This window comes from Drosophila mauritiana, chromosome 2R, assembly GCF_004382145.1.
Source record: "Drosophila mauritiana strain mau12 chromosome 2R, ASM438214v1, whole genome shotgun sequence".
NCBI classification, from domain to species: Eukaryota; Metazoa; Arthropoda; class Insecta; order Diptera; family Drosophilidae; genus Drosophila; species Drosophila mauritiana.
Window position 1 is genome coordinate 10,715,731 of NC_046668.1, and position 27,806 is coordinate 10,743,536.

Genomic DNA, 27,806 nt, shown 5'->3' on the forward strand with positions numbered 1-27,806 from the left:
GCGCTTCGGCCTTTGTCGTTGTAGCTGCTGCTGTTTCCACTGCCACCGCCACTGCTACAGCTGCTGCTGTGTGTCGTCGGCACTTTAGCATCGTGTTATTTTTATGCTTGCCCGCACGAGAAGCTGTCGCTTTCCTCCTGCCACTCGCCACATTTTCCACTTTTCCGCTCAGTCGACAGCAGGACATCGAGCAGTGCAAGTCGCGTGGTCGCGCTTTTCCGATAACTCGCCTGTGGTTGTTGCTCGTGTGACTCTGATTCTGACTGCTGCTGCTGCTGCTGCAGTGGCACGTGAAGTTCTGTGTGGACTGCCTAAAGTTTCGATTCGTTGTCGTCGTCGCCTGCGTGTCCTTGCCGCATCCTTAGCCTTGCTCACGGTCGCCCGCCCGAGAGCCAATTGAATGCACTAGCCGTGGTGTGCGGGGTTAGGTAGGGGGAATTGAAGCCAGCATAACCCCGAGACATTTGCAATCCGTGCATTAGCATTAGCATAAAGTGCCTGCCTGGATATTGACGCACAATCGCCGGATAACGAGAGATGCCCTAAGCCCCGGAAAAGCAGCAAGCCAACAAACCAGCAACCAAGGCTGCAGGTGCATCAGCGCCAGCAGCAGCGGAAGTGCCTGCCAGACGACAAAAAAAGAAAATGCATTTAGTTTTCCAGTAGAGTGAAACGCAGCAGAGATGAGCGAACGGGGCAGCGGGGGAGCGGTGACGGGCGGTCGGCATGCTCGCGTTAGTCCAACGCCAGGACGTGGCAGCAAGATTGCGTATACGCCGTGTCCGCGCTCCGAACCGCCGCAGGATCTGGCGCTCGCCGTTCCGCCGCCGCCGCGCAACTGCCTGGCCATCCCGATGTCCTCACTGCAAACGGCCAATGGACCCGGCACAAAAGGTGAGTCTAGGTCCTTGGGTCACACGATTGGGGCAATCTGCTTAACCCTCTAGCCACCAAGGTCGGATGCATTTCTATTCAGCCTTTGTTCGGCTTTCTATGTTATGAAACTTTAAAGAGTTGCACAACCCATGAAGTTTTCGTGGCGCCAGCGAAATGTTTCTGGTTTCAATTCAAGGAGATGTATGTACGAATTTCATTGAATTTAAAGAAGGTTTTTAAGGTTGGTTATTAGAGGGTTAAGCCTATATTGGCTAAGAACAAGTGCAGCGGCCTGGGAAAATGTCTTATTCAAGCACTTGGCATTTGTGGGCTAATGAGCGTGTGGAGACACAATGTTGGCATGTAATTGTTGTAGTTGTTCCGCAGGTTTCTGAATTCAGAATTCAACAAGAGGACTGGCAATCGAAGCATTTGTCCCTGGCAATCAAAACGAATCATACTCGAATGATACTTATTTTCACCTTGGATGGTTCACCCTTCGCAACTATCGTCCCATTCCCTTCGATTCATTTTCCTTCCTCGCACAAATTTGCATGCCAGTTTTTTTTTTTTTTTTTGCAGCTGGCGTTGGGCGGCACGTGACTTTGATTGTCATTTCATTGTCTTCGGCAATCATCAAAACGCAAACAGAAATTTTTCGATTTTAAAGAAGCGCTGGGAAAAAGTGGCGGCGGAGCGGGGGAAATGGATGACAGAGGCCGACGCCGATGTCTGGCGCATCAAATCGATTGGCAATTTGTCAGCGCTGATTGCAAACAACGCGATACAGACGAAAGTTGAAAGCAAACTTGGGAATTTCTATTGCAGATCGCAGAATTAGATTTGCATGCAACCGAAATAGAATGCAACGAAGTTATGGGACTTTTAATCGAAACAGGAAAACATTATACTTTGCGAAAAATATATTTTAGATTAAGTTTTCTAGTAATAGAAAAATAACAAACTGTACTTATAAAACTGTATAAAATGAGGCATTTTATCATATACCCAACATTTAATTCTTAAATGTTGATATATATACTATACTATACCTTTTGTATTGAGCCATTATACTTTATACTTTGCTTTTACAATCATTTTAACTTCCAAATAGTTAGCTTTAATCCAACAAGTTTTAGTTCCACTGCAGCTGACAGGTGAAATACAATCAAAAGTTTTGCGAATAATAAAATTAGCTTGATTTGTATGACCTGTAGCTGTGTGAGCGATTTTAGCGATCTGAACACGTTGCTATTTATCTTGATAATGTGTGATAATGTAGTGACAGTAAATATCCCAATCCCATCGCTCACAATTAGGCGAACTGCAGTTTTCAGAATTTGCAGCTGTCAACGTACATATTGCAAATAAAGCAATGCAATGCCGAGAACAGAAACATCGGCGTACTGGAAAAGCAACGACAATGAAATCCGCCAACGGCACTGCAACTTAATTTAAAATTTATGGTCCCATCGCCCGGCAAGGAAAGCAGAGCACCCAGCTTGGCCCACAACTATAACAAAAACGGGCAGCGAGCAACTGCAGCAAACTGGAAAATGTTGTAAGCACACTTGCTCGTAATTATAATTATGCTCAAAGTGACCCACAAAGTACAAGACTTGAGACGAGCGATACATGGATACGGATACGTACATACATATAGATACGGATGCGGATGGATACATGTCGTTAATCTGACCCACTGAACGGGTCTGTGGCTTGAATTTAATAGGAGACCTCTCCTCTCAACCAGGATGGTTAATTAATATTTGCCCAGCCGGCTAGAAAAAGTCAATATGAACGTCCTTCTTCCGCAAAGTAGGCAACAGCAACCGCTTCGCTCTCTCGACGGGCAACACTGCGTATGATTTATGCAGCGTTTTCCAGGAGCTGTTGCATGAGCAGCATTTGCGGAGCCGCAGAAAAAATACATGTGGCGTTGGCAGCGAAATAGGAGTACAAATAGAACCGCATAACAATGCGAAATTGCGAAAAGCTAACAAAACAGTAAATTGAAAAGCCAACCAGAAGGAAAGAAATCCAGTGGATAATCAACCACCGAACGCAAATCCCCTCGAGCTATTTCAATATACGAAAATCCATTTAAATGCCCACCTACCCGCCGTTCAGGGTATTTTCCGAGCCGAGAGCACGAGCAACAGTCATTGGAAGCCTGCCAAACGCCGGAATCATTTGGTGGTGGGTGTGCGGTGACCAAAAGGACGTGGACAGGAGCCACCTGGACAATGACAACGCTGATAAGTAGCTGGCGACATGGCAGACCACTTCATTTATCAAAATTTATGACTCTGCCAACATTCGCGTGGCAATTTGTGCAACTGTGTGCGGCTACTGCAGCTGTTTCTCTGGCCAACTCCCGCAGTTGATAACCCTTTTCATTCCTCTCGATTTCTTGGCCAAAATCGTCTTAGCCTTGGACTTTTACAGCAGAGGTCAGGAGTTGAATTGAATCTTTTGGCAGCGATTGTCACTGACAAGCAAAAGACACGGCCCAAAGCAGGGCTAAGGTCGAGCTCATTACAGCTGATTCCGCAGAAAAGGATATATGTATATGTGTCCTAGATGTTTCTAGTATAAATACAGCTGGGCAGCCAAAGGCTGCTGTCATTCGTATTCGATGGCAAGTTGGATTAAATCTCAATGGGGGATAAATTGTGTTCGGTGGCCGGCAGCCAAATGCAAAGGGGATTTGGGGATCAGATGGAATAAGAGCAATCGTAAGCTCTTCCATGAATCAAATGTAAACTTAAACATAAGTTCAACAAGCAGGATGCTTGTGTTATAAAGATTTATTTGTGGTGCACTTAGCTATAAAGTACCCATTCAAAATAGTTGAAAATCAATTTATATGGCTTTCTTAAGTTAAAATGTTTTTAAATTGAACATTGACATAATTTGTAAACTTAAAGCTACCAAAAATGGCATACTAAGATAGTTTAAAACTTGAAATTTTAGAGTTTAGTGCATAGCCATTAATATTTACTATTATATAAGTATATTTCTCTTAGCCACTTTTTCTTCGTCGATGTCATGCCATATTAGGCACTTAAGTGGATTAACCAACTCCTCTGGTTTTCCTCCTAAATCCACTTTGCAAACCTTATTCTTCACGCTCTGATTTATACGGAAAGCAAGAAGCCCATAAAGGAGTATGCTGGATATTCTTTTGATATAAGTACGTTCATTCTAGCAATAAAAATCGTTAATGCATATGGCGCGGCATTTCGCGGAGCCCGGCTAAGGACTCCATAAAACCCTTTTTTAGCCATCCAGCCACCGAATGTCTGCATTTACGATGGCGGATTCCGGCGAGGACCCACTGCAACACACGCTCACGTGGAATTTATGGGCTGGCCACGCCCCCAATGGCTGCTCCTCTCGGTGGAAGAATGATGAAGGACGGAGCAAATGAAATGAATGCCAAGGAATGGTTCTCCTCCTGGCAGAAATTTACTTCCCTCCTTCTGTGTTCCATTTTCAATTGAAAGTCACGTATATAAAGGTCGGACTTTGGGGTGCATAAAAAAACAGTGAATATCCTAGATAAATAAATATGTAAGTAACAATAAATACATAGTATACTTCAAACAGCGGGAAAACTTAAACTTTAATAAAAAAAATTATGTAAATAGATTAGATATGGAAAAGGCACTGTTTTACTTAAGATTATAACGTATGTAGTTATACTTTTGTAGTTTTATAAAATAACTTACAAATACATTTTGTTCGGTGTAGGAATTAAGCTCTGCAGTTTGGCCCAAGATATTTTCCCTTTTACCGAGTAACCCAAAAACTTACGGGCTTCAATGAGTTTTGAGCCAAGCCGGAAAATTTCTTGAAATTGTGCCTGAAATTGTGTCATGCGAAAATAAGCCGAACAACTTTCTTAGTTTCCTGGGAAAGTCCCTAAGCCAGGATCAGGCTTCCTGCCCCCCTCACCATTGCTTCTAATTTAATTAATTATTTATGCTTTTCTCTACTCTACGGCATGCAAATGCAATATAGATGCAAGGCGAGCCGAAACAAAATTGAGTTTTCAAGTTGCATGGGCTAGCACAAGGATATACAGAAGGATATGTGTACACTAGTATACTACAGGCATATTGGTGATGAATGCGAAGCTTTTAGGATGAAAAATCGCTGAGGGCGGCGCTCTGAAAAGCATTTCACTCTATTCTGCATCCCTAGTTTTCCGGAATTGGTGTCTCACAATTTGTTGGTTTTTCGCCAAAGTTTCGACATTCATCACTGTGCTGGTGATAAGCCATTCTAATGAGCCTGGCCAAGGACGAAGGACAGCGGAATTAGTTCGCCTTCAAAAGGACAGAGTTCAGCTCTTGTGGGAATAATTGATTTGTTTCGGCCGTTAGGCGAGATTAATGGTCTTTTCAGTCAATCTCGAGCAAATAAATACTTCACCAGAAAGATTCATATTCATTTCAATAGCCCAAGAAATCGATAAAGGACATCGCTTGGACACTCAAACCCCAATCATAACAATTAGAAACCACATCCACATCCTGCTCCACTTTCTCTACTCGCATCTAATTGCATTTTGCGGCTTTCCTGGTCAACAATTTGTTTGGCCAGTAAAAAATTAGTCGCAAATTACTGCGGAAATTGACAAATTTGAAAAAACAAGCGCACAAATAATGGCCATAATTAGCAGTAGTTGGCCAACTGGAACACAGTCAAGGCCATATTTTACATATAAAATATGGCTTATACGCAAAAAAAGATGAAGCGAGTGTGGGTATAAAGTTGATAGAAAAATTGTAGACTGAGAACGATTATTCAAATTAAGTTGGTTATATTTATTGATAGCTTTAATAGGCAAATTATAAGTTAGATACTTCACTAAATATTCCATTATTATTTTTATCATTTTAAGTTCTTAAAACTTTCATTTATCTATCCACATTCATCAAAATGGTCTGTAACTTTTTGAAAGATTTATTTTTTAACAGCAAGATAAATTTAATTTAGCAGTAAATACATTTTTATAAGCTAATGAATGATGGTTGTTGATTTATGGTGTCATCCACAACAGAGCATTTCGTTCAGCCGCCACCATTTTTGCATAATAAATTTCTCAATTTTTGATTTTGTATTGTTGGTAGGGGGGGCTGTAATTTTTCGTGGCCCAAAAGATGTGTCAACGGCAGCCACATAAATATCCACTCACTCCCTTGTTTTCAGGGTCTTTTCTTTTGATTTCAGCGCTGCGTATGAATAATGACAGTAAAAATTAGTTTGGCATTTTATTTTGTCACACAACAATGAAAGGGACAGAGTGACAAGTCTCAAAGTCTCATTGTCTCATATCAGCGATTATGGCCGAAAAAGGCTTTAGACCAAATGCTATTTTAAGGCTAATTTATGGTCTATTTTTGCAAGTACGTGAGGCCAAAAAGGTGACGGTTAAGGTGCCTGTGGTTCAGTTTCTCTTCAGAGTTCGCGTCGAAGTGCAGTATGTGTCAGAAGGCAGTGCAAAAAGCCTGGGAGATGAACAAATTCCAGCTAAATATGGACTTTGAGCCAAACGTTCTCGATTGCGAAAGAACCCATCCGAAGCGCAACAAATTGGCCAACCTGATGCACTGGCTCAAGAAGCTCAACGAATGCCCGCCGGAGCCCCTGAAATGCGACTATATGAGTGAGTGGCACATTAACTGGGAAATATATTCGGTTTAACCCCTATTTGCCTCTAAGTGCTAACCGATTTCGTATAATTTGTGAAAATCGCATTTTATGCGTGCTCTTGGCCAATCTTGGCCATCGTTTGGGCATCGAGAATGTATAGTATAGTACATACTATGTTTATGACCGACTGTTTGTTATGGAAGGTTATGGCCACTTGTGTCAGCATTCCCGCATAATGGTTGGGAATTATTTATACATCAGCATTTTGGCTCTTGCCAGTGTGTAGAATGTTGTATGCCACATTTGCCATGTGTGTGCGGCATAATTGCATATGCGAGCCACTTTATTGTGGTCAAATCCTATGCAAATGGCAAATATCCTGGCCTAATGATGGGAAAATTCGCCAAAGGATGTGCGGCCAATGTAAATTAAGAATGATGTATGAGTGGTTTTTTTTTTAATGGGATAGCATTTAGATTTAGCAGTCAGTGCTTCGAGTAATTTCTATTAGATTGGTAAAGAATATAATTTTTATTGAGATAATTCATTCAATTTTAACTATATTTAGCAAGCTTACATATTTCTGGCAAGTATGATTATTACTAATTAGATCTTAAGCTCATAAATGATTTAGACATTTACATTTCACCTTTGCTTAGAGGATTAAATCCTTGAAAGAACTGATGGCTCATATTTTATACCCTCTCTTTTTAAAACAAACATTTACAGATATATAACATTTAAGACATCTTTACATTTTTGAGATATTTTCCATTGACATGCTTTACATCTTTATCCGGTTGCGTGGCTTAAGTGTTTCCCAACAAACTGTGTGCATCTGTTGTACATTGAAATTGTATCCGTCTGTACATTTTTATAACCATAAATAACTAATAGTACAAAACTTGTTTACCATAAAAGTTTGCCGCACGTTCAAATGGGAGAATAATCAGCAAGTGTCGCCATAAACTTCACTGCAGTTTGTGCTCCTCCTTCTCCTCCTCCTTCTTCTTCATCTTCTGCACACAGATATCGCCAGCACGCACACACTCGCACTCTCACACACACACAGACAAGCCGGCAGGAAACCCACACATACACACACACTGGCGCAGATGAACAAACAGTTTCCGGCCACAACATTTACGCGCATTTTCATTGCGATTGCGATTTCGCTGCTGGTTTCGGCTGCCTCTTGGTATTTACACGTAATTTGCACAGCATTTTTCAATTTTATGTGCTCGGAAATGGTATGACGTCGTTATTTATGCTCTGCCTTTTGTGCAGGGCATTTCCCCCCTCCCCTTGCCACTTCACCGCTTTGATGTTGGCCATAAAGTGACGAAAGCAGCTGCAAAAATTGAAACTGATGCAGGCAGAGGCAAAATGCTGACACAGATTTACTTGCAATTTGCCAGCCATTTTGCCGATGCTATTCCAAATTTTTTTGTGGTGACTGGTGTTAATGGAATTTTAAATTCCATACCGTAAATGGGGCACAGTAAGCCGGCAGCTGACATCGGGGATACCCAGGGATTCGATTGGTATTTACTGCCTGATAGATGGGCACTAGTCCAGTGCTCCCATCCACCGTCAATAGCTCCTAGTTTCCCTGCCCATCAATCGGCTATCTGCAAACTGACGGACCCCTTATCAAAATCAAAACCGAAGCCAAAGTCTGTTTTTATCATTTATCTGGACTGACAGCTCGGACACATGATGGCTGGCTGTTCGTAGTGGAGTCGGAATTTTTGAAGAAGTTGTCATGTGATTGTTAGTCACAAAATAAATTGTGGAGGTTTTCAAGTGCTGGAGGTGTTTAGACACCTTCTTGACCTTAAAAAGCGCCTGAAGGACGAATAGGTTTGTAAATTGAAAGTTTCCTTCATTAAATATATACACATCAACCCTTTAATAATATAGGGTATAAAGATTATTGGTTGTTTAATTTAACAGCTCGTAAATAGAAATATTTACTTAGACGTTCTTTACCATAAAGAGTAAAGATAAAGTGACATGCAATGCATAACATAAATCACATTTCTCTATTAATATACCCATCCATCTGTACTAATGACCAGCACTTCGAGCACACCCCCTGACACCCAGTAAACATGGGTTGACGGAGTCATGTTGTGACTGTCATCGCTGGCAGATTTAATAACCAAACTAGACATTGTCTAAACGAATGTCATAAATTAGGCGCAGCGCTTCCATTTCCATTTAAATGTGGGGTGAATCAGAAAGCCACGCCGTATAACTAACAATTAAGATAACATTTGCCTGGTTAAGCAAACTTAGCCCTCTACTACAAACTAAATTAGAGTCGAAGTGCCGGGGGAATTTTCGTTTCGGGAAAATAGCTAGACACAATTACGTGCCAAGCACCAACTTCCTGGGGAAAATCAAGAACAGAACGGTGGAAGTTACGACCAGCTTAAACGCACTGCCAAATGAAACTAAAAGGCTGGGAGATATATACATATATATAACAGCAAATTTATGCACACGTTAAGCAGCTCATAACGGGCAACTTAAAAGCCAACTAAAGATTCACAATGGGTGGAAAATGGAGACACTTTCACCCTGAAGGACCACTCAAGTGGGCCATGAAAACGGAATTCATTTAAATTTATGAAGCGTGGAAATTCCTTTGGATCACAGGTTTAAGTACGTGCCACTAGGGTAACATGTTCGTTCCGCTCGCTATTTAATAAAACACTAAATCAAGTCCACGGAAAATTATCTATGTGGTCATCAAACGAGAGGCAAAACAAAACCACAAATGATCCTTAAAAACGGATACGAATATATAGGTAAAAACATTTTCATTGACCACATTGTTACAGCAGTAGATAAACCCCATTTCTCTGAGTGCACGATTGCGGTTTGTACTGCATTTCTTTGGCTGATTAACTTTGTTTTTGCCGAGCACTTAGTGGCAAGTTGCGTGTTTGTTTGCCGCAGTCCAAAATGCAGTAATGTTGCATGCAGCCAGCAGAGAAGTGAAGGGAAGTGGAGGTTGGGGCTTAGACAGTTTGGTCTGTGGCAGGGTCATCTCACATAGGCAGGCCCAACTGCATGACAACTGCGGTGACCGGGGTCCTGGGAGCTGGGAAATGGGAAATGGAGGCGGCTTAGACACATGTAAATCACAGCGGCTCCCTCGAGTCCTCCTGCCAGTTAAAGCCACAAAAACGAAAGCCTTTCAAATACGGATGCACCTGGGCTGGGGATTTGGCCAGCTGCACAAGAAATACCATCCAAATTTATGGTTCACTTTGCTGTAGACATAAGGCTAAAACAAGATATAAATATTCAAGGATTATTTTCAAGGTCCAAGCTAAGCGTGGTAACAGAAGTGTCCAAAATATCCTTCAAATTAATTATAGTCATTCGGAAAATGTCAAAATCACTTTGCAGAGGCTTGTGGTAAACTTTGATTATATATCAAAGTCCAAGCAGCCGGAAAATCAACTAAGTGCCGTAAAGAATGATATATACCCTATACAATCAGCAAGTTATGAGCGACCAATTAGGCTGAAGCCACAGAACGAGCAGCAAAAAGCAAATGACTTCCGGATGCCAAAGAAAAACTTTTCCCTGAGAGAAACTTTGAGGCAGTGTGGGAAATTTCGGGAAAAGGAACAACACATAATCAATAAAAAGTCGAGCGGAGCACAGAACACGCAGCACAAAAACAACACACACCAATGCAAAGAACTCAACGGTGAACAGGAGCCATGAAAGGTATAAAAAGAGAAACAAAAAGCTACAGAACACAAAGCTAGTCAATTATGGATGGGAACAATACATACCCCTTTCTAAATTAAGTGACTTAGTAACTTAGTTGCAAATGATTAATGGGGTAGCTCATTTTCTTCCTTTGCTTCAAGCCACTAAAATTTAATATCAATTGTTTAATTCTCTTAAACTATAAACCAATATGCCCGCCAACTTCTTCATTTTAATGGGAAGACCCATAGAAGTGAGCACTCAGTGTGTGGATTTTCATTTGTGGGCAGCTTTACGTTTTTGCTGTGTTTTTTTTTCCTGCTTCCGAAGCATTTTCGATTTCATTTTCACTTGTCATTAATTGGTCGAGCCGTGAGGACATAAAAGCGTATTCCCACACATGAAATATATATAAACAATGCAATAAATATTTGATTAATAAACAACAAAAAGCATAGCATACGAGCGTCCGTTGAAATTCCGTCCCACACGGCGTATACGCAACAAGTGACGAAAAGGAGCTTTTCGCAGTGCTGCTTTGTCTCTTGGCTGTAAAATTTCATAAGTTCATAAGAACAGAAAGTTAATGAAAAATGCTCGCCCAGCGAACGATGAGCGATCTGACATCGACCACAGCGCCTTGTCAGCAGTCGCGTCGGCGGAAAAGCGGAAAAGCGGAAAAGCTCTCCAAGTGCCAGTTGATTTCTTGTCGCGTCGCAGGCAAAACGTTTTCATATTTCGTATTTCGTATGGTTTTCATTTACCCTGCGGTTCACCGAAAAGAGCGTGTGTATATTGGAAAAGCATTAATGGGCGATAAGGTCTATCAATCGCTCTATTTATTGAACGAGATGGATGACTCATAAATAAGTGTCGCGCTTTAGGCAATCGAACGAGAAATTAAACTAATTAAAATATATTACGCATACGCCCCGAGCAAATAGAAATTCGCTACGAAACAAGAAAGGTGTCAGTGTGTCCTGTGTGCGTCCGTGTTAATCGCTTCTGGCCAACTGAAACCAGTCGAAACTGGTTGGTCAGTCGGCCAAGAGCCACGAATGTGGGCCAAATAAAATTGCAAAATATAAAGTCATATATATATCTTGATAAATGCCCATTTGGAGCAAAAACACAAGCGAGTCAAGTGTTTATCCCTTTAATACTATCTATAAAGTGACAAAGATACTGCAAATAACTGAGTGTAATTAAAAAGTGTAAAAGCAAAAGGCTCAGTGGCTTTTTTTAAGTTTATAGAAAAGCGATATAACTTCAAATCAATATTGAACTAATTTACCATTTCAGCTTGTAGCTTGTTTATCTCTAAATAACCGGCCTCATGTATCTATATGTATGTATGGCAATACGCAGATCCTGCACGATACGCAATCATTCATGAAAATAATTGAGCACAGATATATGCACACAAACACAATGCAGCTGTGGGGTTAAATTGTAGCCAAGGTCAAGGGCCGTTAATCCCATGACCTAGTGCACAAAAACACAAAGAAACCAAAAACACAGCACGCGCATTTTACCCCCCGAAATGAAAATCTAATTTTATCAAATTTCGTGGCTCTACCTCTTGCTCGATTTGTATTTTGGCAAAAGCACAGAACGCAAAATTTGTGTGTCATTAGCTTGTTTATTTTTGGCCAGAAAATTCCGCACAATTTTCTTCTCGGCTGGGTTATTACCTCTCACACTTGTCTTGGCCTCTTGAGTGTGATATGTGGCCCTCATTTAATGATGGACATTATTGTTGTAGCCGGGCTCGTAAAGCGAATTAATTATACTCATAGTTGGGCAAGCCACTTGAAAATGGTGTAAAATGTTTACGATCCCATTCTTTGTGGCTCATCGTTTGATTTTCGCTTGAGTTGATGGTTTACGCGATTGACTTGGTTAATGGATTTAGCTGGGATATCATCATCGTGGAGGAAATCGGCTGCCAAAGGCAATGCCCAAGTGGCTGCGAAACGAATTAAGCCCAAGTAATGCCCTTTAATAGTTTAACCAGAGGCACCACGGGGCGTATGAGCAATATTATGATTGGCTTGTTTATTTGCCTTGAACTTAATGTCATCATTTGGCGAAGTGTTGCAAGTTGACCAAGACTTTGTAAAGAGACTTCATTATTCTTTTAATCATAAAAAATCCAATGCTGTAGTTATTATCAATATTCAATAAATGCAAGCTGCCATAGATTTCAATTAATTTTACGATTAATTTTACTTTGCTGACTCTTCTGAAATTTCCGTTGAGCTTTCCCTTTTTAATGCTTCATTTAAGCCAGCAGGCTGTTTATAAATTGCCACAGCCCATTGTTGGCTAAGCACTTTTCAATTTCTGCCCGCCCATGCGTCCTGCCACGCCCCTACGCTGTTCCAGCGAACAGCTGTCTAAATTTATCGCACCAAGGCGATCAATAAGCGACCATAAAACTAATTGCGCCGTGTCTTGAACTAATTAAACTCGCACAAACACACAGTAGTAATTGCCGAGCATTTCGCATTTATTTCGCCTTTTTTTTTTTGTATTTTTTGCGCTTCTTACGTGTTGTAGGCTAACTTGAGCCCAAGTTCGCGTATCCTGCAAGTGAGTTCGGTTCAGTTCGGTTGGGCTAAGTAATTTTGAGCCGGAAACTGGCAATTTCCGCTTGCCGTTGCCACTTACACACACACACACTCGTGTAAGGGCACTTGTGTACGTTCACTTAGCTCCGAAAAAGGACTTGCTGCCTTTTCGTTGGCCAAATGTACAAGTCAACGAACTCAAGTGGCTAAGTGCGAATTCGCGTGTGCGGGCCGAGTTAGAAAGCCAACACTATGGCGAGGTGGCTAAAATAAGGGGAAATAAATTGTTTAAAGATGGATAACATCGCAACGCACAACATAATTAAAATAGCAAAGAAAACTATAGTTTACAATTAAATAAATAATCTAGTCAGTACACAAATACACTTCAATGACGAGCGCGGAAAGCAATAACAAATAATTAACTATCTCTTCATTCTGGCTGTGCGACCTTGGTAAATGCAAACAAATTGCTCGACCTCTAAAACAGAAATTAAATTTAATACTGGCCCAAATAAGTGGACAAACAAAAACGGCGCTCGGCGAAAGTTATTCAAATGAAAATCCAGTAACGACAAATCAGATAACAAAGCGCGCAGGCACACGCACACAGACAAACACAACCCATCCCGAGTGGTCAGCAATTAGGAGAACCCACTGAAAACCACCAACAGCCGCACCACCAACCACCAACCACCCACCAACCAAACCACCCACCGAACATCATCAACAAGTTCACCCCACCAGACGCATTTGAGCCACCGAACTCACGATGAATTTAATGTTTCGCAAGAATTTCCGCGAGGGGGCCAGCAAAACGGGCGGCGGCGGCGGAAAGCTGCAGTCGAAGGCCAACAGGACGAAGCGCTCCCGGGACATGGGACTCGTCCAGCAGCCGGAGGAGATCCACTACAGGACCCATCTCTTCTTCTCGCCCAACCGACCCGGCTACGATGTGGGCGAAGGTAAATTGTCGTTTGCCTTGCAAAACGCAAGCACAGCAGCAGCAGCAATAGCAACAACAAAGCCATTGCGAGTACAGTAGACCATCGAAAGAGTGAACAGCGTATATTGTCTATTACAATATATATTAAGTTTAAAAAATACATGAAAAAAACAAATAGTGCACAAGCTTATATAATGGTCAAATACATTTAAAAACAGATATTTATACATATACCTGAAATTAAAAATAAATTAAGAACAAAACTTTTTTTTGATTGTGTACAAACTATTTGTGCTGTATTTCTATATTTCTTATTACAAGAAAAAGCTTATTATCTTTCTAGTAAAATCTTGTTCTAAAATACACCGAAAAGGCTTAACCAGTTTTGTTCATGATATTTAATTTAGACGTCCTTGTTCACTCTTTCGATTGCTTAGTGTCTGCATTTAAACCTAGCATACCCATTTCAATCATTCACAAACATGGCTCACCTTCCGTCTCACTCCCTCCCCTGGCCGTCCACTCGCTCCGTCCCTGTCCCACCCGATTACTTTGGTCCTTTGTAGTCGCTTGAGCCTGGCCCTCAGTTACTTGTGCTCCATTAACCAGACATTTGCATTCCAGCCATTGCAGGGCATTCAATTGAAATGTTTTCATCAATTTTACAAACGGCCACCTGACAGGTGGGACCATTTATTATGTCCACCTAATTGGGGGTCAGTTTAGCAGGGTTCTTCGTTTATTATTTATAAAACGTGAGACTGAGTGTAAGCCTAATTGAATGGTGGGAAAAAGTGCCTTATTGAGTTTCATTTGATAGTACGGCAAACTTAACAGACTATTAAATAATCAATAAAAAATATTTTTAACTTAGAAGTGATTATATGATAACTTTTTATTTATAACATATAAAGAGCTTTATGATCCCAAAATTACCAATATAATATAAAGTTTCGATCACTAGATAATAGAGTTTTTTTTAATTTAAATTGTTTTTTATTGGATTATAAAATATAAAATATTAGAGAATTTGAATTGATTGGGAAAAAGGAAATTAAATGGTGATTCATTTTGAATGCTATTTGTTGCTAAATATTCCATGCATTACTAACCGTGGACAGGTGTTCATTTGTTAATGGAATTTAGTTGCATTCGTGATTTGTGCAACTTTGTGTGTGGTAGTGTGTGTGGAGAGGTGAGTGTGTGAGTGCCAGCAACAGCTAATCTTGCACTTTCCAGTTGGCTTGGCTTTGGGGCACAGAGCTCGCACAGAAAGCGGAAGCAAGCGTATGTAAGTTACCATTTGATTTCGGCCCCCTAACAATATCTGCACACCTCCCTCCCTTTTGGCAATGGCCTTGAATTTAGGCCAAAACTCAAGGTCTAAGGAGTTTTTTGGCAGCATCCGTTTTGGCAGCAGAGCCTACTAACCCACGAAACCGAATGAATGAATGTGTCAAGTTCTGGAGCACACTGTTAACTAAGTCAGCAAACGCGTAGGAACTCAATTTTTAAAGTAAACGGGAAGGCCATGCCTTCATATCCTTGGAAAATTTTATAAATGTTGGTTTTGAACTCCAGTTACAAGAACCACTTAAAATGTAAGATTTATGAAGTCAAACTTTTAAAAGCCTTTGATTTACGATCTTATATCCGATCTTATTGTCTCCAGTACAATATTTAGGATTTTCCCCTTATAAATAATTATAAAATAAATTATCCTTTATTTTATACGGGGATAAACGATCAAACTTCAAATATTCCAAGAGTATCCTATAAGCCGCTTTCGTCCCTTCTCGAATTCACAAATGTAAAAAGGCTGTCATATCCAGCAACCGAAACACAGATTATGATTTAACCAAACACACCCTCATTTCCCCCGCCCCGTTTTTCAGGTTTCCAGTTGTTCTGTTGTTCAGTGTTGTTTGCTGTGTGTGTGTTTTGTGTTCTTTCTGCGCATATAACATATAGTATCGAGAGCCTCCAATTTTCAGAACGATGTAGCGCCCTGTCAGGCATCCCGAGCACCCCGCTCTCGAGCACCGCCCCCTCGCTGGCCCTGCCCGGCAACCTGCCCTACGAGCTGGACATGCCGCAGCCGCTGGTCGACCGCCGGCCGTCCGTCTCCCTGATGCGCTGGAGCAGCAGCGGACCGGGTACGGAGTGCAACAGCAACAGCAACGGCAACAGCGCCAGTAACAGTTTGATCCGCCTGCAGCAGCAGACGCAGCAGCAAATGCAGCAGCAACTACAGCAGCAACTGCAGCAGCAGCTGCAGCAGCAACATCTATTGGCAACAGCAACAGCAACAACACTGGGGTACGCTGATGCAACGGTGGCCACGGCAACAACAACATTGCTAGCGGCCGCAGCTGCAGCCACGCGGCAAGGTTTGAGTCCCCCCTGAAATCGAAATATATTTGAGATCTGATCCGATGTGATCTCAACTATAGTTGTTGTTGTTGCTGCCCAACACTCGATCAACACTAATGTCATTTGCCAGCCAGCTCACCCCGTAAACCATAAAGATAAAACACACTGACACACTCAAACAATACCCTATATGTTGCACCTCCTATCCAAAAAGAAAACACCCTAATACCACCCAAAGTTTTCCCAATTAACGTTTGTTGCACGTTTTACGTAGCTAACCCCACAGAGTTTCGATTTCCAAACCGGATGCTCTACAAATACTTCAATTCGTCTGTTGCAAGTTCTGTCTTGTTTATGTTTCCGTTTCCGGTTTCATATCTTTGTTGTGTTTCCTGTTCTCTACATCTGATTGTTGGTGATTAACTAGTGAAAATACTGAAAGCTTCTGGGGAATCACATGCACCACAAAAAGAGCTTTGGTATCGACCTCCTCTAACTCCAGCTAATCGCCAACTAATCGCAGCCTAAACAAGGATCTTAAGGCAAAGCTTTGAATCGAACATCATAGGCTTGCCGAAAGCTGATACGTTTTTTAAATATTTTTATAACTAAATGGCTAACTGTTGTGCCACTGCATTTTCGAAGGTCATTCTAATGGTATCTCACTGTACGTTACAGTGAACTTTGGTGGCGGCGCCAACTCGGGAGTCACACGAGCGGAACCAATCTCATTGGCCACCCTGGATCGCGACTGCTTCATCATTCCCGTGCACAGTGTGGACCGATTCCTGCCAGCTGGCATTCCTGTGAGTATTTAAGTTTTTATCACAAGCCCCATTGTAAACTCAATAACGTATTTGAAAGATATTAAGTATTTAAAATATTCCTTTTTCAGCTGCCCGCCTTAAGTGCCGATGGTAAGGCCACAAGCCCTCTAAGTGTCCTGGAAGTCTCCGATCCGAAGCTGTGCATTCTGGTGCACTTGATGAGTCCCCTGGAGGCCATCGATCCGGTGATGGAGTCGCCACTAGCGCATCCGCTGCTCAAACAGCGCTCCATTGCCGCCGAATTGGTGACCGAAGTGCAGCAGGCCAACACGGCAGTGGGCGGAATGCTGCTGGCCAACATGGAGAAGAGCTGTAAGTGGAACGTAGAGGCCACCCGTATCTAGATACATCTCATACTGATTATAACTTTCCCAGCTGAGTTCCCCTTCATCTCGTACTACCTGATCAATACGGTGCAAACGGATCCTTCCAGCTTCTATGCTGGCCTGCGCGTCTCCTCGCTGTCCAAGTTTGAGCCAAAGGCCCTCAAGTGAGTGCTCCAATCAGGCCTGCGAATCGCCCATTTATTCGCCAATCTCGTTTCTCGATTCATTGCCAGATACACTGCCGCCCACACACTGGATCTGTACAGCGAGGTGGCTGCCATTTGCCGGCCGCCGTTGGTTTTGCCCTCAAACGAGGTGGGCAGCTTCAAGAAGTCGCAGACCGCGGCCACCGGCTACATTATTAGCGTGTTCAAGGTGGGATTGTAGTGGTAGTCCAAGCGGGATTGGGTTCCATCATGAAAAATTCAATTTTAATTCCGCAGGTTTTCGAGGGCGACGATGGCGAACGATTCGAAAAGAACTGGCTCTACTGGACTGGAGCACGGATGTTGTACAGGTACACTTGACGAAATTGTGTGCCTATGAGATACATTTATAGAGTCATTGCTTGCACTACTGCAAACGCTGTAAAGCAATAATTTCTCCATGTGTTTCTCCCATCTATAAATGTTCTTTACACCAGTGCAGGTGGCTTTCATCCGAAGTCTAACGGCTGCTCCACTCATTCCAGGTACCTGCCACGTGCCGCGGGCTTGAGGCGCATCGCCCTGCACAAGAGCACCTCGCAGAAGGGCGACAAGATGTATCTGCTGGTTTGCGAGTGCGCCGAGCTGCTGAAGGACATCTCGCTGGCCGCCTTCCTGATTCCGGCGCTGCGGGCGCGGCTGTGCGGATACACCGGACTCTATCGACCAATACAGGCCTTCTAGTCCAGAGCGCTGGAGTCGCGTATTTTTCTATCTGTATCTGTATATAGTGGATCTGGAGTATGGAGTAGTAGGCTATGGCTAAACCAATGCGAAACAAACACTGCAATGTGAAGGAAACTGCACCTGTTACGTGATTCTAATTCGATATTAACTAGGCCTATACAAATTTTTCAACTCTCTCTAGAAAAAGTCAGCGAAATCAGCGCTGCGAAATGGCAGGGGGTCGATGTGCTGGTGAACCCTCGATTAGGCATCTAACTTAAGTAGTAGACAATATACTCAAGGTAACTTCATATCGTGTGCTAGATTTTTCTATAAATCATATAGAGGCCAGCCCAATAAATAGGACCATATCTAGTGTGAGTTGGTAGCGAAGAACTTCCATTTTAGCCACAACAAATAGAGATTCAGTGGGAACTATATATGTATACCGATATATCAATATATCATAGTAGTAAATCACATATTTGAACGCTGAATTTTGCGCTGAAATGTAGGCTATGAAATCTGCAAACCAAAAGTCAATTCTTAGCATTAAAAACCTAAAAGATTGTCAAGCTGGGGAATGAATTTAATTGAAAGGGTTTCATCAGAGGGATGGGGGATTTAGCTAACTTTGCCCAAATCTAACAGAAATCTGCCAAAGATATAAGCAAATCTAAACTCAATTTGAATCAAACAATTGTTTAAAATTGCATATTTTATATATCTAAGCAAATGATTAAGCCAAATACGATTTTCAATCAAAACATTGACTAATTATTGCTTGGCTACAGCTTGCCACTTACACCTTAGGACTTATACCGTACATAATGCCATACATTTATAACAATTGTAAATAGTTTGATGAACTTTTAAGGCACTTGCTCCGAATACACAAAAACGCCAGATTCCTGGCCTATACATATTTGAGAACTATATAATTTTGCACAATAACAACAGAATCAAAAAGTGCTGTGATAATTAAACTAAAGCAGAGCAGAGCCGCCAATGCAAAGAAAATAAAATGAAAAACCAATGAATAGGCATAATCCCAGCCATAGAACATACCATAATTTCACCCAGTCAAAGACAATATCATTTAGCTACCATTGAATATTCACTGGGGTGTGGCTTTTCTTTTTCGAAAACAAATCCAATTATTTAGATAACCTAAAAACAGATAACTCTCAATGCTTATGCTAAGCCTAAAGCCTAAGAATATATATTAATTACCAAATGTTCGAAATTTTTTGTCACATCTTAAGCTGCAAGCTTGGAGCAAACAAACGTTTGGCGCGTTTAGCATTAATAATAAAGCGTAACACTAAAATACAATAGAGTGAGTAGTCCTTTAACCAAAGATATTGTCGAACAAGTATCCGCCACGTGGGCTCTTAAAGTCCGCCTCGCGTTTTCGATGGAGTATGTAGGCCTCGAACTTCTGCGTCTGCAATGGACCCCAATTGGCAGTGGGTTGCATGGCCATTCGGAATTTCTGTTGAACATCAGATACAGGTGGTATTTATATTTTCAAAGATATATAACCCATTTACTCACACTGCCAAAAGTCTTTCCTGGCTGCTGGTAAATCGTGACCAAAGCCCAGAAGGGCAGCTGCAGCACACCCAGTCCCCAGATAATCCAGCCAGCCATATAGTAGACCGGAGGATACTGAACCCCCCTGTACGTCAGAGGTTCGTAGCTGAAGAGCATGTAGACGAGGACCAGGAACATCAGACCAGGTGCCACAATGGCCCAGCAGATGCGCCAGTAGAAGCTGGTCTTCACATTCAGCATGAACTCAATGTCGCTGCAGACGCGCTTCACGCCGTAAATCCAGCCCACTGCCAACAGCTCTGCAATGGCCAAGACCAGGGCTATAAAAGTGCAGCCATAAAAGTCGACGAGATTCAGTACGAACTGTCCGCCCGGAGTCATGTACACCAGGCCACATAGGAATCCAATTATCGAAGCACCCACGGCCAGCAGCCAGTGCGGCAAATGGGTGAATCGATCCTTAACCACATTCACCACCGCCGAGGCCATTCCAATATTCGATCCTATGCCCAGGACCAGGAGCATGAAGAAGAACAGAACGGCGAACAGTTGCGGAAGGTACTTGAACTTGGCAATGGCCTCGGGATAGGAGATGAACGCTAGACCAGCTCCACCCTTGACCACCTGCGAAATATCCTTGGTGTTGGTCTCAAAGGCCAGGTTACCCAGAATTCCAAAGATGATGCAACCAGCCAGAATGGAAGTAAGCGAATCTATGGTGGTGATTATTATCACATCTCTGGAAAGGAGTGGCACATGAAAGTGATTTGAAACTAAACAGGTTACTCAACTTACTTGTGCACATTCTTGTTGAAATCATTGAAGGAGGCGTACATGACCAGAGTTCCGAAGCAGATGGCCAGCGAGAAGAACATCTGGGTGATGGCCGCGTACCACACGTGCGGATTGAGCAGCTGTGACCACTGGGGTTTCAGGAAGTACACAATTCCCTGCCAGGCACCTGGCAAGGTGACCGCCCGAATGAGCAGTACGACCATGATCACATATGGAAACAGGGCCAGGAAATAGGAAGCTTTCCCAGAACTGCGAATGCCCTTTGACAAAATTGTGCCTATGATCACCCAAGTGGCCAGGAGACACAAAACCAGATCCCAACTGGGAGTACCCAGGCCATTATCGTCCAGCGATTCGGGCTCCCTCAGAACCGCTTGCCTGTATGCATGGTAGGTTAACAAGGGATTCTACATTCTGAAACGATCATCCACACTCACGTGAAAAACAGCTCGGCGGAGGAAACTCCATGCACAATGGATGAGTCATTGGCAGCTGTGGCTCCCGTGGCCACGCAACTTTTGCCCCATTCCACCAGACAATATGTCCAGGGCAGGACCTCACTGAAGCTGGCCACCAAATACCTGATGGTCAAGGCCATGATGCAGGCGTAGTAGGTGGTGGCCAAGGCGGTGGAATACACCTGACCATAGGCAATTCCTAAACGAAAGAAATAAATTGCAACCATGTTGGGAATGAATTCCATCCAACTCACCCCTCATAATAGGTGCCATATCGAAGGCCCTGATGCAACCACGGCTCGAGAACTGACCAATGATGACCTCCAGATAGTAAACCGGTCTGCCAATCAGCAGGAGCACAATCACGTAGGGTATGAGAAAGGCGCCACCGCCATTCTCCAGAGCAATGAACGGAAATCGCCAGACATTGCCAAGGCCAACGGATAGGGCGATGCAGGAGAAGAGGAACTCCACTCCCCTGCTCCACTGATCTCGCTGGCCGGATGACTCCGATTCCGCCTCACAATTTATGGTAAGCTATTAAAGACGCAGGATCTGTTATGCGAGTCCCTATGGCCCAAGGATCCCCCAGTATACTCACCTCTTCTCCTTCCGCGCTGTAGATCACACTGCTGATGGCATCATTTGAACCTGGATGTCCTTCACTCGATCCTTGGGCTACCTTCATGTTTCGCCGGAGCTTCTGGTATTCTGCAGCATCATCCATTTTTTAGGTTTACAACTAATTTGAGGTACAAGGCAAGAAATGAAATGCAGGCAGCAGACAACACAAAAGCTCAGATGCATCCAGATGGACGGCGACAAGACACAAGACGGCCTGGAACACAATAGCTCAGTTTATATAGATCAGTGGATCAGTATAATAAGTTCATGGTTATGTGGACTCCATGACGCTTTATTCCTAAGGGCTCGTCACCAAATCACGCGATTAAGCTATTTCCAGTTCGCCAAAAACTAGTTGGTCAACAATGTTAGGCTAATGTCAAGCTTTGACAACAGGTGACTTTCGTTAATTCGTTAGTTTATGAATTTGTTTACTCTGAATTTTATAGCTCTAGATCGTTTAGCTGGCCCGAAAATAGAAACTCGAACTTAATCCCTATTTATGATGACGGTCATTGACAGAAATTTGCATAAATTTATATATCTAGTCGTCGATTTAACGCCAGGCCTCTCTTTTTTGCTTCATTTGTTGTTCAAATATTCCTAAGTATCGTACCCAGCTGGTTATTAATCCACTTCCATACAAATCACAAATCTGTTTGCACAAATTAATTATACCTATCTCAGAACGTAATTTATGAGTCTTTCTGCAGTTGACTGATAGGCAAAATTGCAATCATCGAGAGTTCAATGCGATCACAAATCACATCACTTGACATGTCTTCTATGTTCTGCATCTCTGGAACCAAGGTATGTCCAAATATCTGTGGAATCCGAACAATCGCCAGAAGAATCTCTTATCTGAACGCATGCCTGTCGACTGCAAAGTGTTAGGAGCCAAATGTACACAGGGTTCGTCAACACGATTCAAATCTAACAGCCAGACGAAAAATGTTGACACAAGCTCTTGAGAAGATTTGGGTGCTTCACATGTGGTCGGTCTGCCGTCTTATCACAATTGGCCGGGATCAAGGTACATATAAAACCAAAGTTTGTGGGACCCAATTTCATTATTTTATTCTTTTTATCTCGCTCAAAAACGCACTATTTGATCTGCAACCAGCACCACACATTCATTAAACTTATGAGTACCTTCTCTGGAACACACACAATCTGGACTTCTAGAAAGCCCAACCGTTCTTAACGAGCTGCTTGATGCGACTAACCGACATGTACCAGATAATCTACTAGGAAACCTACGGAATCCACGCAGCGGCAAAAACTGAGTTTGAAAATCGGAGAGTATGCTTTCACGATTTTTATAACGAAAAAGCATGCATACTTCCTGAATAACCAGTATTTGCTCTTTTTCAAATATTTAAATGCAAAAGAACACGCATGTTTCAATATTCATAAATGTATCTGCAACTTCGACCCTGCCCTAAAAATCCAAATCATCTCAATTAACTGCGCCAGTTTCAGATTCCTAAACCAATCGAAGCTAGTCGATTGATCAAGCCGCCGCCCTAAACGAGACTTAACCAGATTTCTGCCATTACTTTTTACATATGGGTACAAAAAACAATGCCATTTAGCCAACGGTTACAATAAATTTGGTTTGTTCATCTTAAGAATTTCCATGCTAAGCGTTCTGCTTTGGGATGTGTTGGGTTTGGGTTGGGATTGGGTTGGGTTTTCCTGTAGTTCAAATTGGATCTTTAGCGCTGGCTTTTTCGTAATCACAGAGGAGGCTTAGGTGGCAGGGAATTTGCGACTTTTTGGGGACGAGCAGGATCTGTAGGACGGGTATTTGGATGTTGCAGTTGATAGCGCGAGTGCAGTAAATGACGGAGCGAATTAAGCCGTCCAACGGGGGATGGTTCTATGTGGGGGAATAGCTGATGCTGCAGTGGCTCAAAGATGCGATCACATTGTTGGGGCATATCCTGCTCTTGCAAATTGGGCTGCGGCAGATTGGCGTTTTGCAGATTGGCGTCCTGCAGATTGGCGTCTTCCAGTTTGGCGTCTTGCAGGTTGGGCTCCTGCAGATTGGCGTCTTGCAGATTGGCGTCCTGCAAATTGGCGTCTTGCAGATTGGCGTCCTGCAGATTGGCGTCTTGCAGATTGGCGTCCTGCAGATTGCGCTCTTGCAGATTGGCGTCCTGCAGGTTGCGCTCTTGCAGGTTGGGCTCCTGTAGATTGGCGTCTTGCAGATTGGCGTCCTGCAGATTGGCGTCCTGCAGATTGGCGTCTTGCAGATTGGCGTCCTGCAGATTGCGCTCTTGCAGATTGGGCTCTTGCAGAAACTTGAAGGAAGAGTCCACACGCTGACGGTGGCCACAGCTCCTAATGCCTTCGCCAGCCGGCACAACTTCAAAAAAATGTTGACCAATATTGCAAACTATTAGTTTGGCATAATCACGGCTAGAAGCATTTAATCATTTTATTTGTCTTTCCAAGCAAAAAGTTCGCTGCATTGCTATTACTTACTCAAATATTTTGGAAACTGGTCCAGTTGAAATTGGTACTTCAATTGGCGTTAACCTCATTCCACGGTATGTGGCCCGAATGCAATTGAAAATCTACCAGGGGATTTGTGTAAAGTATAGCAAGCTGGCGAACTTCTACTCAAACTCTTATGGGGTTGTTGAACTTACATTGTGTTCTTAAGATTAATGATTTCCTCCTCCATCGTGGCATTCCGCTCGTCCTGATTGGCTCGCAACAATGATACCCGTGAATTCTGCTCCTTTAGCAACTTGATGATATGCTCCTGCCTCCTAACTTCCATTTGTTTGTGCGTGAGGGTCCCGTAGAGATTCTGGAACTCCTCCTCCTTCGACATCAGCTGGTTGTTTACCTGCAGGAGGAATAAGGATAAGCATAAGCGAGGCTAGCCACATCCTTTTTCGGCGGACCTGATTGATAAGCGTGTCTTTCTCGCTAACTTGATAGTACATTTGGTCTAGCTTGGTGCTGCTATCCTGGCCATTCTTCTGCAGTGTCGCTATCAATTCGCTGCGAGCGCGCAGCAACTTCTGATCGACCACCGATTGCTCTCGCATCTTGGACACTTCCTTGCGCAGCTGCACTTCGAGCTTGGATTGCATTTCCAGTTTGGCATTGGTAACATTTAGGGTCTCCTTTAGATCGCTGGTTAACCAAGCAAGAGATAAGTTAATCAAGTTACTGTTAACCACAAGCGGGTTACCTTATCTGCTGTAGAGCCTCCTTATAGTGTTTACCCAGCTCTTCAAAGTCGGCATGCTGCTTTATGGTATTGGCCACCTGTTTGTTCATGACCTTCTTGTGCTGCTCGAGTCCTTGCAGCTGCAGTTTCAAATCGGCAATGATCAAATCCTTCTCTTTCACGCCCGCGTCCATGGCATCCGGACGCTTCTGCAGATGGACGATGAGCTCACGGGCCTCCTTCAGTTCGCCCTCCAGGTAGTCGATCTGCTTCAGGTTCTTATCGACGGAATTTCGGGCCCGCTCCAGACCCATGTCCGCCGATTCGAGACGCTGAACCATTTGCGCTTTTCTAGAAACGATATAAGGAAAGATCTGTAAGAATCTTGAGTGCCGAGATGACCAGTTAACTTACACAGCCATGAGCCTGGCTACCTCGGAGCGCAGTACCTCGATGGTGGAATCCTCTGTCAACAGCTTGGAATTGTTCTCGGCCAATCGAATGGACTGATCATTGAGCATATCCTCGCTTCGCCGCAGGCTCTTTCTCAGCTCCACAATGATCTGATCTCGACTGGCCAGCTCCTGTTTCAGCTTGTCGTCGAGATCAGCTCGCAACTGGTTTATCTGTTCAGTGTGCTCCTTCTGGGCGTCAAAGTAACGAACCTCCATGACCTGCTTCTGGGATCGCAGCTCTCCCATCTCGCGGTAAAGACTTTTGTTGGGTGATTCGTGTTTGGAGCCTGCACCGCACAACTGCTCGATCTCCTCGACGAGCAAAGTCATTTTTTCTTCCTGGAGACATAATAAAATAGTTTCACATTGCTAGTGCATCATAGAGGTTCCACAAAAACTTACCACTAGCTTAGACAACTTTGATTGAGTTTCCTCACGCTTTTCGCTAGCCTCGAGATCATTTTGAGCCATCTGAATTCTTGGTATATGGTCGTAGACCAACATAACCCCCTGCTCTACAATCGCACGACACCTGGATTTCAAGTCATTTATACTTTCAGAGGCTAGAAAATAAATGTATGCAATTGAAAGTGACAGAAAGATAATACAAGGATACAAATTCATTCAATCGAAGATGTAAATCCAAAAGACTTACGAATAATCTTGGGCAATCGAAGTAGATCATTTTGGTGGACCACGAGCTTGCATTCATCGTTTACAGTCATACCCACAAACTTGAAGACCCCTTGATTCCGGAGATCTGAACCCATTAAACGGATCTTGTGCATAAACTCGGACTGCAAGTTCTCCAGTTTTTTCTTCTGCGTTTCAAAGACCCGCATCCGGTTCAACTCCAGGACACGGAGATGCGACCCCTTTTCAGTCTTCTTGCCGATTTGATTAGGTTCTGTGGACAGCGTAATCAGAATTGGACTACGTTTTAGGGATTCGCGATACCCACCGACTGGCGTCGTGTGGACACGGGTCCTTGGTGGAACCACGTTCCGCTTGGGGGGATTCAACTCATCGATATCAGTTTTCCGATCGGGCTCAACCACATTATGCTCGGGCTCGACCCGTCGATTGGGCAACGAATACGTACTGATACACGGGCGCATATTCGGCGAAGAAGTAAACCGCTCCAGAGAAGTTTTTCGCAATTGGATAGACGACGGATTCGCTCCACGCCTAGTTGGAATGCGACTGAGCCTACTTTTGTTTGGGCTCTCGTCGCAGTTGTCGACGGGAGGAGTAGAGAAGACACCACCACATGAAGAAGTGCGAGCCTGTGAAGGATGTAAAGCATTCATGCCTTGGAAAACCTCTTTTCTGTCCTCTCACTCACCCATGTAGCTTTGGCTGGGGCTGGCTTTTCCACCTTTCCACCTGACCTCAGCCAGAAAGCTTTGTTACCTAACGAGTATAACGCTCATTTGAAGCCCCCATTCGTATAGCTATATATAGGTAAGGTACTGGTACTTACCACGAACAGAATGCGGCGTCACGCTGGAACTCATAGCTAAAGTTTCGGAAATCAACGCTGTTTTGTAAACGATTTTTATGATCAAAATGAGGAAAAAAAACAGTATTAGAAAATTTGTTTCTAAATATTTCCAGTTGAACTACGTCTAGTGTAAATGGTACAAAAATGCTTTCTGACTAATCCAAACGATGTGATCCGTGAAACTAACATGAATTAAAACTCAGAGCACACTTGATCTAAATGTTGTTTTCGATAGGTCAGTTCCACTGTACCCGGTGTTTTTGGGGTCTGTTTGTTTAGAATGAGCGTGTATGAAAACTAATGGTTTCTATCAACAAATGCGAATCTGCAAAAGAAGCGGAAACTAAGCTAAATGGGAGGGAAAAGTAGAGCGCAGTTTCTGCCTCTCTGAGGTTCTCCATGTAATCCATTCGTCGGTCCCGAATGATGCACATCGTCCATCCAATAATCGACTCGGCGAAATTTGCATTCAGTTGCTGTTCGTGCGTCCACCGAGTAAGTGCTTAGTTCGGATTTCCCTCTAAAAGCATATATTTCGAGATTGTTTCATTTACGATCCATCAATACTGAGCAACAAGAGTATCAAAAACAATCTGAACCAACTTGCTATTAGTTTATTTTCTCAAAATAACTTAATTAAGTGGACTAACATACCTGATGTGCTAGTGAAAGTGGGTGCTGCAATATACGTGCAGTACTGAGGTGAAGCCCTAGAAGTGCCTTTAATGATTTAGATCCATGGGAAATGGGCTTTTTTTGTCACCCTCTGTTTTTCGAATTCGCTGTAGACAGTCGGCGCGTTTTTCAATTGAATTTAATCAGTGACGTAGACGGTCTATATAGTACAGACTATGTATACGCAATGCGATCCGATTTTCAACGGGTAAACAACCAACAAGCCGCCTAGTTCAAGTTCCGCATAGCAATTGAGCTGGCATTATTTGGATCTCAAAGGAAATGGAAAGTGTGAAAATAGCAATATGCACTATGTGTGACATCACGCAAAGTCATTCAATTGAAGGCTATTTCTA

The 27,806-nt window shown here is 43.1% G+C and overlaps 3 protein-coding genes across 11 annotated transcripts; 1 reads left to right on the forward strand and 2 right to left on the reverse strand.

Moving 5' to 3' along the window:
* The first annotated feature begins 184 nt into the window (after window positions 1-184).
* LOC117137522 lies at window positions 185-19,523 on the forward strand. Of its 6 annotated transcripts, XM_033299007.1 has the most exons (9): window positions 10,980-11,061; window positions 13,339-13,813; window positions 15,789-16,184; window positions 16,846-16,973; window positions 17,063-17,306; window positions 17,370-17,484; window positions 17,554-17,695; window positions 17,764-17,837; window positions 18,012-19,523. In XM_033299007.1, the coding sequence occupies exons 2-9, from the start codon at window positions 13,621-13,623 to the stop codon at window positions 18,208-18,210; spliced, it is 1,491 nt and encodes a 496-aa protein (XP_033154898.1). In that variant the 5' UTR covers window positions 10,980-11,061; window positions 13,339-13,620; the 3' UTR covers window positions 18,211-19,523. The 6 variants fall into 6 exon arrangements, with proteins under 6 accessions (XP_033154899.1, XP_033154897.1, XP_033154901.1 ...); XM_033299008.1 differs by lacking the exons at window positions 10,980-11,061; window positions 13,339-13,813 and adding an exon at window positions 185-894 and having other exon boundaries at window positions 15,789-15,950; window positions 18,012-19,522; XM_033299006.1 differs by lacking the exons at window positions 10,980-11,061; window positions 13,339-13,813 and adding an exon at window positions 185-894 and having other exon boundaries at window positions 18,012-19,397.
* LOC117137524 (sodium-dependent nutrient amino acid transporter 1) lies at window positions 19,524-21,819 on the reverse strand. The gene is made up of 6 exons (XM_033299012.1): window positions 21,604-21,819; window positions 21,257-21,539; window positions 20,982-21,201; window positions 20,545-20,922; window positions 19,750-20,488; window positions 19,524-19,687 (listed from the first exon to the last, which is right to left on the reverse strand). Exons 1-6 carry the CDS (start codon window positions 21,727-21,729, stop codon window positions 19,544-19,546), a joined length of 1,890 nt encoding a protein of 629 aa, XP_033154903.1. The 5' UTR covers window positions 21,730-21,819; the 3' UTR covers window positions 19,524-19,543.
* A 1,353-nt stretch (window positions 21,820-23,172) lies between these two features.
* Window positions 23,173-26,927, reverse strand: LOC117137791 (coiled-coil domain-containing protein 186). Of its 4 annotated transcripts, XR_004459168.1 has the most exons (11): window positions 26,755-26,926; window positions 26,617-26,684; window positions 26,233-26,557; window positions 25,927-26,178; window positions 25,674-25,834; window positions 25,231-25,610; window positions 24,838-25,167; window positions 24,545-24,779; window positions 24,284-24,486; window positions 24,117-24,208; window positions 23,959-24,050 (listed from the first exon to the last, which is right to left on the reverse strand). XR_004459168.1 is itself a non-coding variant. In XM_033299447.1 (10 exons), the coding sequence occupies exons 1-10, from the start codon at window positions 26,786-26,788 to the stop codon at window positions 23,366-23,368; spliced, it is 2,673 nt and encodes an 890-aa protein (XP_033155338.1). In that variant the 5' UTR covers window positions 26,789-26,926; the 3' UTR covers window positions 23,173-23,365. The 4 variants fall into 4 exon arrangements, 3 of the variants coding, with proteins under 3 accessions (XP_033155338.1, XP_033155339.1, XP_033155340.1); XM_033299447.1 differs by lacking the exon at window positions 24,117-24,208 and having other exon boundaries at window positions 23,173-24,050; XM_033299448.1 differs by lacking the exon at window positions 24,117-24,208 and having other exon boundaries at window positions 23,876-23,997; window positions 26,755-26,927.
* Between the last annotated feature and the right edge of the window lie 879 nt (window positions 26,928-27,806).

Coding starts and splice junctions, on each gene's coding strand:
- LOC117137522 (XM_033299006.1), top strand. CDS start 684: ATGAGCGAACGGGGCAGCGGGGGAGCGGTGACGGGCGGTCGGCATGCT. Junction 16,185..16,845: donor AGCTGCAGCCACGCGGCAAG/GTTTGAGTCCCC, acceptor TGTACGTTACAG/TGAACTTTGGTGGCGGCGCC. Junction 17,485..17,553: donor TTTGAGCCAAAGGCCCTCAA/GTGAGTGCTCCA, acceptor ATTCATTGCCAG/ATACACTGCCGCCCACACAC.
- LOC117137524 (XM_033299012.1), bottom strand. CDS start 21,729: ATGGATGATGCTGCAGAATACCAGAAGCTCCGGCGAAACATGAAGGTA. Junction 20,489..20,544: donor TTCAACAAGAATGTGCACAA/GTAAGTTGAGTA, acceptor ACTCCTTTCCAG/AGATGTGATAATAATCACCA. Junction 19,688..19,749: donor CAGGAAAGACTTTTGGCAGT/GTGAGTAAATGG, acceptor GATGTTCAACAG/AAATTCCGAATGGCCATGCA.
- LOC117137791 (XM_033299447.1), bottom strand. CDS start 26,788: ATGAGTTCCAGCGTGACGCCGCATTCTGTTCGTG. Junction 25,835..25,926: donor TCGATTGCCCAAGATTATTC/GTAAGTCTTTTG, acceptor TTTATTTTCTAG/CCTCTGAAAGTATAAATGAC. Junction 24,780..24,837: donor GAGGCTCTACAGCAGATAAG/GTAACCCGCTTG, acceptor TTGGTTAACCAG/CGATCTAAAGGAGACCCTAA.